Below are 16,399 nucleotides of genomic sequence, written 5' to 3' on the forward strand. Positions count from 1 at the left end.
CCTTCCTCTGCAGCGAATTGAGGCTGCTGACCTGAATGGTGCCAATCGGCATACGTTGGTGTCACCAGTGCAGCACCCATATGGCCTCACCCTCCTCGACTCCTATATATACTGGACTGACTGGCAGACCCGGAGCATCCACCGTGCCGACAAGGGTACCGGCAGCAATGTTATCCTCGTGAGGTCCAACCTGCCAGGCCTCATGGACATCCAGGCTGTGGACCGAGCACAGCCACTAGGTGAGAGTCAGAGGGCTGGGGCTGTGAGTCAGAGCCTCTGGCTTTCTGGGGCCGTCTCAACATCAGAGATATATCCAGAGCACAGAGCTCCTTTACAGCCAGAAAGACAGTGACCTGTTGAAGCTCCCTTTCAGGATTGGGCTGTGTTCTCTTTGGGTATGGCTGGTACTGCAGCTGTCACCTTCAGAGGACTCCTGGAGATCCTCCTGCAGACCCTCCTTCTGCCTCACCCCGCCAGGCACTGAATCCTGTCACTTAGAACAGCAAAGAGTCAGCCACAAGCAACTGGGACCTTTGTAAGATTCAGATGATGTTCCAGGCTAGGCGTGAACACTTCTGCTTCTCATCACCAGGTTTTAACAAGTGTGGCTCCAGAAATGGCGGCTGCTCCCACCTCTGCTTGCCTCGGCCTTCTGGCTTCTCCTGTGCCTGCCCCACTGGCATCCAGCTGAAGGGAGATGGGAAGACCTGTGATCCCTCTCCTGAGACCTACCTGCTCTTCTCCAGCCGTGGCTCCATCCGGCGTATCTCACTGGACACCAGTGACCACACCGATGTGCACGTCCCTGTTCCTGAGCTCAACAATGTCATCTCCCTGGACTATGACAGCGTGGATGGAAAGGTCTATTACACAGATGTGTTCCTGGATGTTATCAGGTATCAGCAACACTGAAACCTCCAAAGGACACAGATTTGCTTCTGATCGCCCATGGGGGAGGTTATGTTCTGACCGCTAAATGGATGAGTGATTCGGCACTTTGGATAGCAAGTTCTAATCCTGACTTGTTCACTTTGTAGTGTTGTCACTTAGAGCAGAGTTTCAAACTTTTGTTTGTTTAGAGATTACATGGAAGCCTAGTATGTAAAACAAACAACAACAATAAAAAACAGGTAAAGTCGGCCGGGCGCGGTGGCTCAAGCCTGTAATCCCAGCACTTTGGGAGGCCAAGGCGGGTGAATCACGAGGTCAGGAGATCGAGACTATCCTGGCTAACATGGTGAAACCCCGTCTCTACTAAAAATACAAAAAACTAGCCGGGCGTGGTGGCGGGCGCCTGTAGTCTCAGCTACTCGGGAGGCTGAGGCGGGAGAATGGCGTGAACCCGGGAGGCGGAGCTTGCAGTGAGCCGAGATCACGCCACTGCACTCCAGCCTGGGAGACACAGCGAGACTCCGTCTCAAAAAAAAAAAAAAAAAAAAAACAGGTAAAGTCAGGGTGGGGACCTGGAGCCTTTCACATCTACCATTGTGCCCTGAGGGAGCTCCAAGAATCCCCGAGGACTTACTGATGAGTAGGCCATATTACCAGTATCTGTATTGCAGTAAAGGAGCCCCAGCCAAATGCCAAGGCGTATGGTGGTTTACAAAGCTGTTGTTTTTTATTTTTTTGTTGTTTTATTTTTATTCTTTAAATCTGTGGCCCTAACAAAGCTTAGGAATATGATGCCTTGCTACCAGTAAGAGTGGTTTCCCATGGCAGAGATTCTCACAGGGAGGAACAGGGAACATTCCTCTTTACTCTCCCCAAGGGATGTATTAGAATCTCAAGCTGGGGACAGGTAGGCATATGCAATTTCGGGAAGTCCCCTAGGTGACAGTGACATGCTCCCCATTTTGAGGGAGAGTTCCCTCCTGCCTGTAGGGCCTCTGCAAAAGTGCACAGATAGGGTTGGGCATGGTGGCTCACACCTGTAATCTCAGCACTTTGGGAGGCCAAGGCGGGAAGATTGCTTGAGCCCAGGAGTTCAAGACCAGCCTAGGCAACATAATGAAACCTCATATCTACTTGTATTTAAAATTATTTTTAACTTTTAAAAAATGCACAGGTAGGTTTTGACAAATCTGTATTTCTTATAATCACCACCTAACAATCCTTGTCTCTTCCCAAAGATATGTGGGGAATGATAAACCTGTCTTCTAGCAAGACGTCCCCTGGCAGCCGCCACTATTTCCAGTTAGCAGGAAATACTCTATCCTCCTAAGAACTGGTTCATTCATTCTGCAATTATTTTATCGAGCATTTATCATGCTGGGTGCTGAGGAATGTACTCACAGATACTTGGTCTCTGTCCCTGTGGAGCTTACAGTTCAGTGGGGGTCCAGTTATGGGAACATGGGTTAAAGGAGTTCTACTCTATTCTGGGGCAGTCTGGTTGCTCATCCAACACTGGGCTCTCCCCAAGGCGAGCAGACCTGAATGGCAGCAACATGGAGACAGTGATTGGGCGTGGGCTGAAGACCACTGATGGGCTGGCAGTGGACTGGGTGGCCAGGAACCTGTACTGGACAGACACAGGTCGAAATACCATTGAGGCATCCAGGCTGGATGGTTCCTGCCGCAAAGTGCTGATCAACAATAGCCTGGATGAGCCCCGGGCCATTGCTGTTTTCCCCAGGAAGGGGTAAGTTTATGGCCAGCAGAAGAGAGATCCAGGGAAGAAGGGCTGGGTGGAAAAGATGGTGTTGCCTTCTGTGTTCTCTCAGCCTCTGGGTGCCGTCTTCCCTTGCCTTGATGATGATGGCGCTGTTGTGTCTCAGGTACCTCTTCTGGACAGACTGGGGCCACATTGCCAAGATCGAACGGGCGAACCTGGACGGTTCTGAGCGGAAGGTCCTCATCAACACAGACCTGGGCTGGCCCAACGGCCTCACCCTGGACTATGATACCCGCAGGTAGGAGTCCTGCACCAAACAGCCTCCTGGAGATCGGGTGGGCAGAAGAGAGAATGGTTGAGATTAAAATGGAAAAATGAAAAGATAGAAAGCTTCTTGGTATGTGGGGAAGAGGAACCATTGAGAAGGATGAGGGAATGTATTCTTAGAGCAGCGATTGCTAAATCCAGCCGTCAACCCTTAGGTGGGTCTTGTTTGGCTGGTTTACATGTTCCTAATTTGAGTGCCTTTGGCAGAGCATGTCTTCTGGCTGGACCACAGGTCTCACACCCCTACTCATTTAAGGGCTGATTCTTGTATTTGTTATAATATAACAAATCCTGATCCCTTCAGGCTCTGGAACTTTGTTGTTGTTGAGGCAGCATCTTGCTCTGTTGCCCAGGCTGGAGTGCAGTGGTGCAGTCACAGCTCTCTGCAGCCTGAACCTCCCTGGCTCAAGCCATCCTCTCACCTCAGCCTCTCAAGTAGCAGGGACTATAGGCACATACCACCATGCCCAGCTATGCCCAGCTAATTTCTAAATTTTTTGTAGAGACAGCGTCTTGCTATGTTGCCCAGACTGGTTTTGAACTCCTGGACTCAAGCAATCCTACTGCCTTGGCTTCCCAAAGTGCTGGGATTTCAGGCGTGAGCTACCACGCCTGACCCAGGCTCCAGAATGTACAACTACTTGTCTAGATAAGAAATGCTGAGGGCAGGGGGAAGGGGCTCTGAAGAAGTCTGTGCCCCCTTCTGACCCAAAAGAAGCGGAAGGGAATCCAAGACTTCTGGAACGGTGGTAGAATGCCTTCTTCTTTTAACCTCAGTGAGGTCCATGTAGACTGAGCTCACCTCTTTTTTTTTTTTTGAGACAGTCTCACTCTTTTGCCCAGACTGGAGTGCAGTCGCATGATCTCGGCTCATTGCAACCTCCGTCTCCTGGATTCAAGCAATTCTCGTGCCGCAGCCTCCCAAGTAGCTAGGACTACAGGCACGTGCCACCATGCCTGGCTAATTTGTGTATTTTTAGCAGAGACGGGGTTTCACCATGTTGGCCAGGCTGGTCTTGAACTCCTGACCTCAAGTGATCCCCCGCCTCAGCCTCCCAAAGTGCTGGGATTACAAGTGTGAGCCACCATGCCCAGCCAACTGAGCTCTCTTAAAGACCATTTGTAAAAATTTGGGCTTTGATTCTTGAGTAGGAGTCAAAGGGCAATCAAATTCCTGAAGATGAAGCTGGGTGGTGGTTCCTCTGAGGTCACTCTACGCCTCCCCAGAGCAGCCCTGACCTCCCCACTCATGAACCACCAGCTCCCCTCTTCAGCTTTGGGACTCACAGTGACTCCTCATTAAGGGTGCTTCTTGAGTTCTCATAGCACCTGCCAGTCAGCTTAGGAGGGGACAGATAGGTTCTTAGGGGGAAGAGCTGGGCTTCCTGGCAAGCATCTGGAGCAGCCACTCTTTTCGTTTTCTTCGCAGGATCTACTGGGTAGACGCCCATCTGGACCGGATCGAGAGTGCTGACCTCAACGGGAAACTGCGGCAGGTCTTGGTCAGCCATGTGTCCCACCCCTTTGCCCTCACACAGGTACTGGCTCAGGAGAGAGGTAACTAACCTCCTTGCCTGGGATGTTTCTTTGGGGTTCTAAGTCGGCAGTCTCAGCTGTAGCTGCTACTGAACAGACATGCTATTGAAGCTCATTTTAGGGATTTTTCCTGTGCCCTGAAGCCTTGGTAGGTTGCTAGGGCCACCCAGTGCCTTCATACTCCTATCCTGCCATTCCCATGTTCTAGCATTCAAAGGAGTGGCTCTCAAAGAGTGGTATACAGAATCAGATGTGGCACTTGTTAAAAGGCAGGTTCCTAGGCCGTGACTATAGAGGTTATAGAGAAGCAGCTTCATGAGGGCTGGGCACAGTAAAATCCATTTTGACAAGTTCCCCAGTTAATCCTAATGCTGTGGTCCCAGCATCTGGGCTTAGGGAGCTCACTTAGTGGCAACAGAGTGGAGTGACTAAAAGCCAGAGTTTTGAGGCATCTAGCCAGTTTGTAAGTATTTAATGAGTACCATCAATGTGCCAGGTACCTGGGTTCAAGTTTTATCTGTATTATTAAATAACTGGGTAACTTTGAACCGGAGTGACTGAACCTCTCTCAGCTTCAGTTACCTACAAAATAAATCAGCCTAATAATAGTATCCTCCTGAAACAGACACAAAGCATTAGTATAGTACCTGGCACACAGTAAGCACCACACGCATGTTATCGCTACCCATTTTAATTATTATTAGCTGTCACTTTTGAGTTCTAACACAAAAATAATTTGGGCAAGGAAAAGAAGATCTACCAGGCCTGAGGCCAAAACAGGAATTCTCAATCATTTAAAAATCTTGGCCAGGTGTAGTGGCTTATGCCTGTAATCCCAGCACCCTGGCCAAGGCCAGAGTATCAGTTGAGCCCAGGAGTTTGAGACCAGACTGGGCAACATGGCAAGACCCTGTCTTTACAAAACTTTTTGTTAAATTAGCCAGGTGTGGTGGCACACACCTGTAGTCTCAGCTACTCAGAAAGCTGAGGCAGGAGGATCACTTGAGCCCAGGAGGTTGAGCTGCAGTGAGCTACGTTTGTACCACTGTGCTCCAACTTGGGCAACAGAGCAAGATGCTATCTCGGAGAGGAGAGAGTCAGAGAGAGAGAGAGAGAGACAGAAAGGAAAGAAGAAAGGAAAGAAAGTAAAGAGAAATAAATTTGACCCTTTTTTGCCAAATATTATCAACTCTGTCTGTATTCTGTATTATGTTCTACTAGCCAAAAAGATTTTTGTTGTTGTTGTTGTTGTTGTTTTTAAGATGGAGTCTTGCTGTGTGGCATAGGCTGGAGTGCGGTGACATGATTTCGGCTCACTGTGACCTCCGCTTCCTGGATTCAAGCGATTCTCCTGCCTCAGCCTCCCAAGTAGCTGGGATTACAGGCATGCGCCACCACACCTGGCTAATTTTTTTTTTTTCTTTTCTTTTCTTTTTTTTTTTTTTGAAATGGAGTCTCACTCTGTCGCCCAGGCTGGAGTGCAGTGGTGCGATCTTGGCTCACTGCAACCTCCACCTCCTGGGTTCAAGTGATTCTCCTGTCTCAGCCTCCCGAGTAGCTGGGATTACAGGTGCATGCCACCACGCCCGGCTAGTTTTTGTACTTTTAGTAGAGACAGGGTTTCACCATGTTGGTCAGGCTAGTTTCGAACTCCTGACCTCGTGATCCACCCACCTCGGCCTCCCAAAGTGCTGAGATTACAGGCGTAAGCCACTGCGCCTGGCCTAGCCAAAAAGATTTTATCTGGTTTTACTTAATGATAGGCTTTTTTTTTCATATTCTAAATGTAAAACTACAGGGTAATACTGCATGTAGGTTTTTCAATCTACAGGTTTCCCCACAGTTTCTGATATATACCCTTGGATGGGGATGAGAACACCTTCATTGCCCCTCCCTACCCTTGGCTGAGAATTTCACCATCATTGCATTAGAAGAAAGCTGCCTACAGAAGTAAGCAGAGGATTTGGGGCAGTGCTCTGAGCAAAGGGCCCAGAGGAACCTAGAATAACCTTCAAATTTCCTCCTATTTGCTAGAGAGGGAGCCATTCAATCAACTGAATGGGGACTGAGTGTTAGGTGCCAGAAATTCAGAGATGAATAGAACACATTCTTGTCCTTGAAGAACTAATCTGTTAGGATGCACAGACCTGTAAACAAATTGCTTGAGTATAAAAACGCACTTGGGCAAGTGACTACAAGGTGCAGAACTGCATAGAGGAGAGAATGGTGAAGTCTATATGGATTTGGGGAGATTTCCTTGACAGTGTCATGTCTGGGGATGCACAGAAATGAGGAAGAGATGAAGAGGGCATTTCAGCAGAGGCAGTGGCCAATGTGAGGCATAGAAGCTGTACAAGAAGGAGTCTGCTTGCTGAATAACATTTACTGTTTGTGGGCTTCTCCTGTTGAGTAGCAAGACAGGTGGATCTACTGGACAGACTGGCAGACCAAGTCAATCCAGCGTGTTGACAAATACTCAGGCCGGAACAAGGAGACAGTGCTGGCAAATGTGGAAGGACTCATGGATATCATCGTGGTTTCCCCTCAGCGGCAGACAGGTGGGCTCCCGGGTACTGAGCCTGCTTCCTTAACATCTGTGGGATTGGTCTGTCACCCCAAGGACTGTTAGGGACCAAGACAGGGCCACAAGAGAGCTTCTTGGTTCACATTTTAAACGCTTAGACCTTTTTACTCCCTCACAGTTGTATATCTCCTGCTCCCCTGTCCCTGGGAGTAGGGTAATCCTGGATTTCCTGTTTTTGAGAAGCCTTAAATTGGGAGACCTGATTGTGTCTCAGATAAGACACTCATCTACTTTGCCTCTAGGGACCAATGCCTGTGGCGTGAACAATGGTGGCTGCACCCACCTCTGCTTTGCCAGAGCCTCGGACTTCGTATGTGCCTGTCCTGACGAACGTGATAGCCGGCCCTGCTCTCTTGGTGAGTTGGACTGTATGACTGGAGCCACTCAGCAGAGCCCCTGGAAGGGCTGAGGGTCAGCAGCCTCTGATCCTGGTCTGATCTGTCCTTCTGAGTGAAGTCCCCATATAGAAGGTCTTGTTAGTGGGGTGATTGGTAGCAATCTGCTTGGGTTTTGGGAATTGCTCAAACCTGGGTTTGTCTGCCTTCTGGCATTTGTGAGAACAGAATTCAGGTCTCTTGATTCCCAGGTCCCTGCTGTGGGATAATCAGTGGCCTGTGCATCACTCTCTCTTCCTGACTTTGATGAGCCAGCTGCCCCATCCAGAGCTACTATTATGGAATCCAACTCCTTTTTATTTATAGTATTAAGAAGGGCTACTAATGAAGGTGCCTGTGACTAGGGCAGCTAAAAGATTTTGTCAAGTTCTCCAGCTGCTACTCTTGGGCCATATGTAGAGGTTTGTGGTTCCAGTAGCCCACTCCAATCCTCTTTTTTGTCTAGTGCCTGGCCTGGTACCACCAGCTCCTAGGTCCACTGGCATGAGTGAAAAGAGCCCGGTGCTACCCAACACACTACCTACCACCTTGCGTTCTTCAACCACCCGGACCCGCATGTCTCTGGAGGAGGTGGAAGGAAGGTAAATAGGTTCAATGCAGGCTCGTGAGCCCTTTGATTCAAATCACCATCCCACGACCAGTAGCTCATAGTCCCAGCTCGATCAGGTAGTTGGGAGGTAGATTACGTCATGAGCTACCAGTCCCTGTTATTTGGGACAGAAGGTGATATTCAGACTTGTAGACTGTTGCAAGTGATTCCCTTTTTAGCTCTGAGGGCAAGGAGCTTTAAGAACAACTTTAAGGCCAGATGCGGTAGCTCACACCTGTAATCCCAGCACTTTGGGAGGCTGAGGCAGGTGGATCACTTGAGGTCGGGAGTTCAAGAGCAGCCTGACCAACATGGAGAAACCCCGTCTCCACTAAAAATACAAAATTAGCCGGGCGTGGTGGTGCATGCCTATAATCCCAGCTACTCGGGAGGCTGAGACAGGAGAATCACCTGAACCTGGGAAGCAGAGGTTGCGGTGAGCTGAGATCGCGCCACTGCACTCCAGCCTGGGCAACAAAGACCGAAACTCCATCTCAAAAAAAGAAACAAAAAAACAAAAAACTTTAAACAGAAATCACTTAGGAGGACCCTCCCACATGGTATTCCTCCTTCTTCTCTCTGTGACATTTGCTCTCACATCATAGGTTTGGCATACTGGCTTGTCCAACAGTAGTCTCTGGGCTGTGGCTTGATGACTTGGAACAAAAAGTCTTCCCCAGAGATATGATGGCCTTAGCTTATAATGACACATGCACCTCCCTCACACATACACAAACACCATTATTAAATAAGTAAGCATAAACACGAACAGTTCTCAAATCAAGTATAAAGTATCTTATTTCATTAAATTAAAGGTGCTATTCATTATAAAATGCATCCTGATTTGAGAAATTAAACTGAAAAGATAACCAACAGCAAATGTGAAATGCTATTGATCGTAAGTTACATTCCTGTTTCAGAGATGGTAGACCATAGAAAAAACAAACATCGTAAAATCGATTAAATATGATGTTACATTCAATTCAGAGACATTCTTTTTTTTTTTTCTTGAGACAGGGTCTCACTCTGTCACCCAGGCTGGAGTGCAGTAGCATGAACACAGCTCAAGCTCACTGCAGCCTCGACCTCCTAGTTTCATGTGATCCTCCAACCTCAGCCTCCCAGGTGGCTGAGACTATAGGTGTGTGCCACTATACCTGGCTAATTTTTTGTACTTTTTGTGGAGATAAGGCTTCTCCATGTTGCCCAGGCTGGTTTTAAACTTCTGGGCTCAAGCAATCTACCCGCCTAGGCATCCCAAAGTGCTGGCATTACAGATACGAGACACTGCACCTGGCAAAAAATTCTAATGACTGTGTTTTCCATTTATACTTTATAAAAAATAATCTGGGCCAGGCACAGCTCATGCCTGTAATCCCAGCACTTTGGGAGGCCAAGGTGGGCAGACCACATGAGTCCAGGAATTCAAGACAAGCCTGGGCAACATAGTGAGATCCTGTCTCTACAAAAAAGTTTTTTTTTTTTTTTTTTTTTTTTTTAGTTAGCCAGGCATGGTGGCACATACCTGTAGTCCCCGCTACTTGGGAGGCTGAGGTTGGAAGGATCGCTTGAACCCAGGAGGTTTAGGCTGCAGTGAGCTGTGATTGTGCCACTGCACACCAGCCTGGGTGACAGACTGAGACCCTGTCTCAAAAAAACCAAAAAAACAAAAATAAATAAATAAATCATCTGGAAATACAGATGTGAATAAAGAACAAGTGAATATCCTATACCTATATATAATTTACTCTTAATGTTTTGATGTCTATCCTTTCTAGACATTTTTCTAATTAGAACAGTTTTTTTTCCCACTGCAACATACTGGTCTCTTTATTTTTAATATCATCAATGGCTTACAAGGTAGTTAACACTTGATTTCAATTCTGAAAGCAGAAACATAATAATAATTCCAAATAAAAACTTTAGACTCAATGTCCTAAAGTTACAAGATTTGCACATGATCAAATTCATATGCTGTGTGCCCCCATTCTCTGTTTTTACTACAGTTTGTAAAGAAAAGGAAACACCCAGGTATAAACATGTGCCTTTCTCACTAACTTTTTTTTTTTTTTTTTGAGACGGAGTCTCGCTCTGTCGCCCAGGCTGGAGTGCAGTGGCCGGATCTCAGCTTACTGCAAGCTCCGCCTCCCGGGTTTACGCCATTCTCCTGCCTCAGCCTCCCGAGTAGCTGGGACTACAGGCGCCCGCCACCTCGCCCAGCTGGTTTTTTTGTACTTTTTAGTAGAGACAGGGTTTCACCGTGTTAGCCAGGATGGTCTCGATCTCCTGACCTCGTGATCCGCCCGTCTCGGCCTCCCAAAGTGCTGGGATCACAGGCTTGAGCCACCGCGCCCAGCCTACTCGCTAACTTTTAAGTACTATCAGTCATTATTACTCTGATTTTCTTTAGGTTTATTTAGAAAACTTTTGACCCCTGCTCGGACCTTTTCTTATTGTCAGAGTTCTATTTGAAAATTCAGTGCATCTTGGTTCCAAATGCTCTTGCAAGTAGCTTTTCTCTGGCTGTTTAGGAGATGCCTTTGATTGCCTGCTCAAAATGTACCACAAAGAAGTCACCTTCTGAGCATTTCAAGTTAGTTATCTGAGCACTCCCTCTGGATGTCTTGCATGTTCCCTTGTGCAAGAATGAAGAGAAGAAAAACATTTTTTGACCTTGGGATATTCAGCTCTTGTGATAATTTTTATCCAATCAGATTGGCTTGGCTAGCAGCTTCTTCTGACTCATCCTGGTAGTTTAAGAAAGCCTAATATTGATGTCCTTAGTATTCTTTCTGCAGACTTCCAACTCACTCCCAAACCTGCTTCTCATTTTTAAAGGTACATATTTTGTAACACATTTAAACATGGTATAATGCTTGAAAACAGTGCATTGCACAGATTTCTCTCCATTTCCTGCTGTTGCCCTCTCCATGCTTCTGATATCTTCCATCTGGTACATTCTCATACCTGAAAGCCCCCGCTTACAGGCCTTTCCCCCTTTCCTGGAGGAAGGCGTGATCTTCACTGAGTATAAGTAGGCTTCACATTCAGTTTTCTGTGCCCCACAGATGCTCCGAAAGGGATGCCAGGCTGGGCCTCTGTGCACGTTCCAATGAGGCCGTTCCTGCTGCTCCAGGTAAGCCCTGAGTACCCCACTGTTCTGGAAAAGAAGATGTAATGAATCTAAGTCTCCACTGATATCTTTCATAACCTTCATTGGGACTCTGGGGTTGATGAACTCTTTTTAAACTAAATCCATAGAAATAATAATCATAATAGCTCTCATCACTTACAGTGACAGCTTATGATATGCTTTCCATATGCCAAGCATGTGATAAGCCACATATATGTCACATACATGTGTGTGCACATGTATATATACATACTCTCATATACTCTCCTCCAGTCCTATGAGCAATTTATTATTTACATATAACTAAAGAGAAAATGTAGGCTTACAAGTTTAGCATCTTGCCTTATGTCAGATAGCTAGGAAGGGGTTGAAATGGGATCAGAGATGCTGGCAGAGTGACAGATTTCTTCTCAGCCTCCTCCCTGCACCTCCCATTCACCTATCTGAAAAGGAGGCCCTTAGCCATCCTCAGATGATATAGGATCCAACACCTACAAGAGGAGCCCTTCAGCTTTCCATTCCTCACACCAGCACCAGCTAGAAAGTTGTCAGTGGCCCCTGCCTAGTGTTTCTCTATTTTTTCTAGGGGAAGGACTTCATATCAGCTACGCCATTGGTGGACTCCTCAGTATTCTGCTGATTTTGGTGGTGATTGCAGCTTTGATGCTGTACAGGTAACTTCAGTCTTCCTGCAGGGGCCACATGCTCATTGGTCTTCATGAGCATGTCTGGGATCTCCCAAACCTCTGCAGTTCACTGAATCAAGCTCTGACCAGCCTTATTGCAAGGTTGGGTGCCTGGTCAGGGCAGCAGGAGGAAAGGGTGGAAACTTAAATACTTACCCTTCTCCAGTCATAGCCTAAGCATTTTCCTTATTGAATGACTACAACAACCCTTCGGGTTTTCTTTATAGACTGGGATGCTGAGGGCACCAAGGATATTACCCAAGGTCACAAAGTGAGAGGCAAAGCTAAGACTGACTCTTAACATCTTTGCTTTTCCCAGTACTCCCCACTTCAAATCATTGAAATTGGAAATGATTTTTCCCTTATACAGACACAGCCTTTTACTACAATATTGGTTTGTACATCATTGCTCAGTAGCCATCATTCTGGAAAGGCAGAATGTGTCATTTAGAATCTTTTTATGTCCCTCTTTCTTTATATTTTCCCCCAAATGCTTTAAACGTAGCTTGCAGTTTGCTGCTGCTGTTCATCATCATATCATCGTAACAGTTACCATTAATGGATATAGATCAATGTCACGACCACCTCATAACATTCCTCACTTTACAGATGAGGAGCTGAGGCTCAGAAAGTTGTTTTTTTTTTTTTTTTGTCTTTATTTTTTTGAGATAGAGTCTCACTCTGTTGCCCAGGCTGGAGTGCAGTGGTGCAATCTCGGCTCTCTGCAACCTCTGCCTCCTGGATTCAAGCAATTCTTGTGCCTCAGCCTCCCAAGTAGCTAGAACTACAGGCGTGCACCACCATGCCCAGCTATATATATATATATATTTTTTTTTTTTTTTGTATTTTTAGTAGAGATAGGATTTCTTCCATGTTGGTCAGGCTGGTCTCGAACTCCTGGCCTTATGTGATCTGCCTACCTCAGCCTCTCTAAGTGCTGAGATTACAGGTGTGAGCCACTGCACCCAGCCAGAGAGTTTAGATTATATCTATCAAGGTCCTAGCTAATAAATCACAGAGGTGGAATTGAAACAGATCTGTCTGACTCTCAAGCTCAGTGCATCAGTTCTCCATTGCTGCATAACAAATTACCCTAAAACTTAGTGACTTAAAATGACAACCATTATCTCATAGTTTCTATGGGTCAGAAATCTGGATGCAGCTTAGCTAGGTGCCTCTGCCTCAAGGTGTCTCACAGACTGCAATCCAGATATCAGCTGGGGTTACAGTCTCATCTCAAGGTTTGACTGGGGAAGGATCCCCTTCCACACTCAGTCACATAGTTGTTGGCAGGAGTCAGCTCCTCATAGGCTGTTGGCTGGAGGCCTTCCTCATTAGTTTCTTGTCTTGTGGGCCTCTCCATAGGACAGCTTACAACATGGCAGGTTGCTTCTCCCAGAGCAAGAGCAAGAAAGAATGAGGGAGGGCAACTCAAGACCAGAACCAGTTTCTTGGTAACTTAATCTAGTAGCCATCACATTTGCATAATCTTTTCATTAGAAATAAGTCACCAGACCAGTCCACACTCAAGGGGAGGGGATTCTTAAGGGCATGAATACCAGGAAGTGAGGGTCACTGGGATCATCTTAGAGGCTGCCTACTGGACTCAGTTTACAGCTTTCCCAGGTATCACCCCCTTAAAGATCTCAATTAATTTCTCATCACCTTTCCTCCTAAAGACACAAAAAATCCAAGTTCACTGATCCTGGAATGGGGAACCTCACCTATAGCAACCCCTCCTACCGAACATCCACACAGGAAGTGAAGATTGAAGCAATCCCCAAACCAGCCATGTACAACCAGCTGTGCTATAAGAAAGAGGTAAAAATGGAAATTTACATTCAAGGGTCTTTTTGGGGAGGTGTGGGGAGGGGTTATACTCCAAATGCCCAAATAAGTCAGTAAGGGCTGCTGAGTAATCCCATCTACCATTTTGGAAGTTACAGTGAACAGAAGAACTGAATGTAATTTGGGTTTCTGGGAAGTTCTAGAATCTCTGAGGGATTAGCTTGAGGGACCTTAGTGAGAGCCAGGTTAGAAGGCAGATCTCAGAAGATTTAGGTCTGAAAGCAGTTGTCCTGCCAGGAGATACTTTTCCAAGCTCATAGGTCCTTTCCCTCCAGGAATTGTCATTCCCCTACAAAGGGCTATGTGTTTCTGAAACAAGGGAGCTCTCCCAGACCACACCCAAAAAACCCAAGAGCTCCTGGACTTGCCCATTACTAACCAAGCTAGTAGCACCTATGGTTGGGAATGGCTTGTTTTTCACTGTTCTTCCTCTTACCACAGAAATTTCTCTAGAATTCTGAAGGTTTACCTGCTTTTGTTTTTTTAACTTCTTTGTCACTTCAATGGAAAATTATTTGCTCAATGTTAAGGCATGAAAAATAGTCCCATTTCAGTTAGCTGGGTGTGGTGACTTGTGCCTGTAGTCCCAGCTACACAGGAGGCTGAGGTGGGAGGATCACTTGAGCTCAGGAGTTGGAGGCTGCAGAGAGCTGTGATCGTGCCACTACCATCCAGCCTGGATGACAGAGTGAGACCCTGTCTAAAAAAAAGAAAAAAAAAAAAGTCCCATTTCCACAAGGGAACTATACCTGGTATTTCAGATTTTCCTAATCCAATATAAGCCTTGTTTTTTTCCCTAAAATCCTGTAACTCTTCATCAGAAGTTATTCCTTATGAAGACCCTAATCGGTCTACTTTTTTGGCCTATCTAGCACAGTCAGAACCTGCTCTCACACCTGCAGGGCTCTCATGTGTAATGAACACATTTCACATAATAATCATGTGCTTTCTGCATCCATGAATTCCCATATTTAAAAAGCTTCCATTACTTCTGGTTCAAGTTGATGTTTGAAAAAAAATTTTTAATTAAAAAAACTTTTTTAAAAGCTTCTACTGCAGTCAAAACAGAATGTGCAGGAATGGCTTATAGTTCTAGGAATGGTAGACCCCTCCTCAATATCTTTGAGAGAAAGACTCTTGAAGATTCTTGGGTTCCTGGAGTATCTGATGCTCCAGAAAAGAACCACAATGAAGGCCACAGGATGGCAATTAAAATAGTGTAACCTCTTTCTTCTGTTGTGTGTTTCTTCCTCAGCAGCTCTTTCACCCCTCTGATAGTCTTTCACCTTTTCTCTTCTGATTTCCTCTTGATTTCAGGTACCTGTTGCTGGGTGTTTGTACAGGGAGTGGTGTTTCCCAAATTGCAAGTGCCATGTCCCCCACCTCTCTCTAACTTCCCCAGCATGTCTCTTGATTAAGACACTGAGTGGCCTGCATCTTATACTAATTTCATCTTGGAGGGTGTGCTGGGTGAACGGACATCTGTGTGTTTGCTTGTGTGCTATCTATGTCCCACTCTGCATGGCTGAGGGGACTGTCACTCTCAGAGGGCAGGGACCATGTTTTTTATTGCATAATCATCAAAGCACCTAGCACAGTCTCCTGCTTAACATAGGGGCTCAGTAAATATCTGTGGAATTGAATTGTTACAAAAATAGAGCCACAGCCACAGTTGCAGAACTCTTGGCAGGAATACTATCCCAGGGACAGAACCCAAGATGATCCATTTTCTTCTAGCAATGGTGGCATGTCAGTTGGTATACCCCAGCAGCCAGGAATGAGGCTACTCTTTGAAGAAGCCATAAAGGGAGAGGGCTGAGCAGAACTCCAGGCTGTGCCTGGAAGAGTCCCAGGTTTTGCTTGGGAATGGTCCCAGGACTCATGGCAGCAAAGCCAGAGTAACCTCCCAAAAAAGGTTATAAGTTGCAGGACCCCACTGGAGTGATGTTTAGGACCCAGAAAAGAGGATTTCCTTTTTTTAGTTTTTTTTCTTTCTTTCTTTCTTTCTTTTTTTTTTTTTTTAATGGAATCTTGCTCTGTCACCCAGGCTGGAGTTCAGTGGCATGATCTTGGCTGGCTCACTGTAACCTCAGCCTCCAGGGTTCAAGGGATTTGCCTGCCTCAGCCTCCCAAATAGCTGGGATTACAGGCGCCCGCCACCACACCCAGCTGATTTTTGTATTTTTAGTAGAGAAGGGGTTTCACAGTGTTGACTAGGCTAGTCTTGAACTCCTGAACTCAAGTGATCTGCCCGCCTGGGCCTCCCAAAGTGCTGGGATTACAGGCATAAGCCACCACGTCTGGACAGATAAGAGGATTTTCTAGAGTCCCCTGTCTTACCTCCCACGTTTTCTCCTTAACAAAATTAGAAAAAAGAGATAATTGAGAAACTAACACCGAAAGTAACTTAACATCCTGAATAAATGTACATTTAATTGCTCTTGCCAATTGCTTTTGATGATTTATATCAGCATGATGTCCCATTAATAAACCATAGTAACAATGTAACATAGCTAACATGTTATAGTGCATTTTGTGTCAAGCACCCAGATAACTGCATTCCATGTATCACCTCATTTAACCTGACAGCAGTTGGTTGTGAGGTATGGATACTGTTACTCTCCTCACACTGCAGAGTTTTAGAGACCGAGTTTTAAAAATGTGAAATAATTTGCCCAAAGTGACAA

At 46.2% G+C, this 16,399-nt stretch overlaps 1 protein-coding gene across 5 annotated transcripts in view; it reads left to right on the forward strand.

Moving 5' to 3' along the window:
- LRP4 (LDL receptor related protein 4) overlaps positions 1 to 16,399 on the forward strand; it is a 60,884-nt gene that overhangs the window by 41,748 nt on the left and 2,737 nt on the right. For 3 of the 5 annotated variants that reach the window (XM_005578015.4, XM_015434802.3, XM_074013759.1), the window contains 11 exons: positions 14 to 239; positions 593 to 896; positions 2,423 to 2,641; positions 2,778 to 2,912; positions 4,371 to 4,479; positions 6,891 to 7,035; positions 7,304 to 7,417; positions 7,902 to 8,037; positions 11,114 to 11,181; positions 11,765 to 11,852; positions 13,544 to 13,685. In XM_005578015.4, coding sequence (XP_005578072.1) covers positions 14 to 239; positions 593 to 896; positions 2,423 to 2,641; positions 2,778 to 2,912; positions 4,371 to 4,479; positions 6,891 to 7,035; positions 7,304 to 7,417; positions 7,902 to 8,037; positions 11,114 to 11,181; positions 11,765 to 11,852; positions 13,544 to 13,685 — 1,686 coding nt within the window. Of the gene's footprint in view, positions 1 to 13; positions 240 to 592; positions 897 to 2,422; positions 2,642 to 2,777; positions 2,913 to 4,370; positions 4,480 to 6,890; positions 7,036 to 7,303; positions 7,418 to 7,901; positions 8,038 to 11,113; positions 11,182 to 11,764; positions 11,853 to 13,543; positions 13,686 to 14,967; positions 15,030 to 16,399 lie in introns of all 5 variants that reach the window. The other 2 variants (XM_065528201.2, XM_065528202.1) reach the window with 2 other exon arrangements.

This window comes from Macaca fascicularis, chromosome 14 (genome assembly GCF_037993035.2).
Source record: "Macaca fascicularis isolate 582-1 chromosome 14, T2T-MFA8v1.1".
NCBI classification, from domain to species: Eukaryota; Metazoa; Chordata; class Mammalia; order Primates; family Cercopithecidae; genus Macaca; species Macaca fascicularis.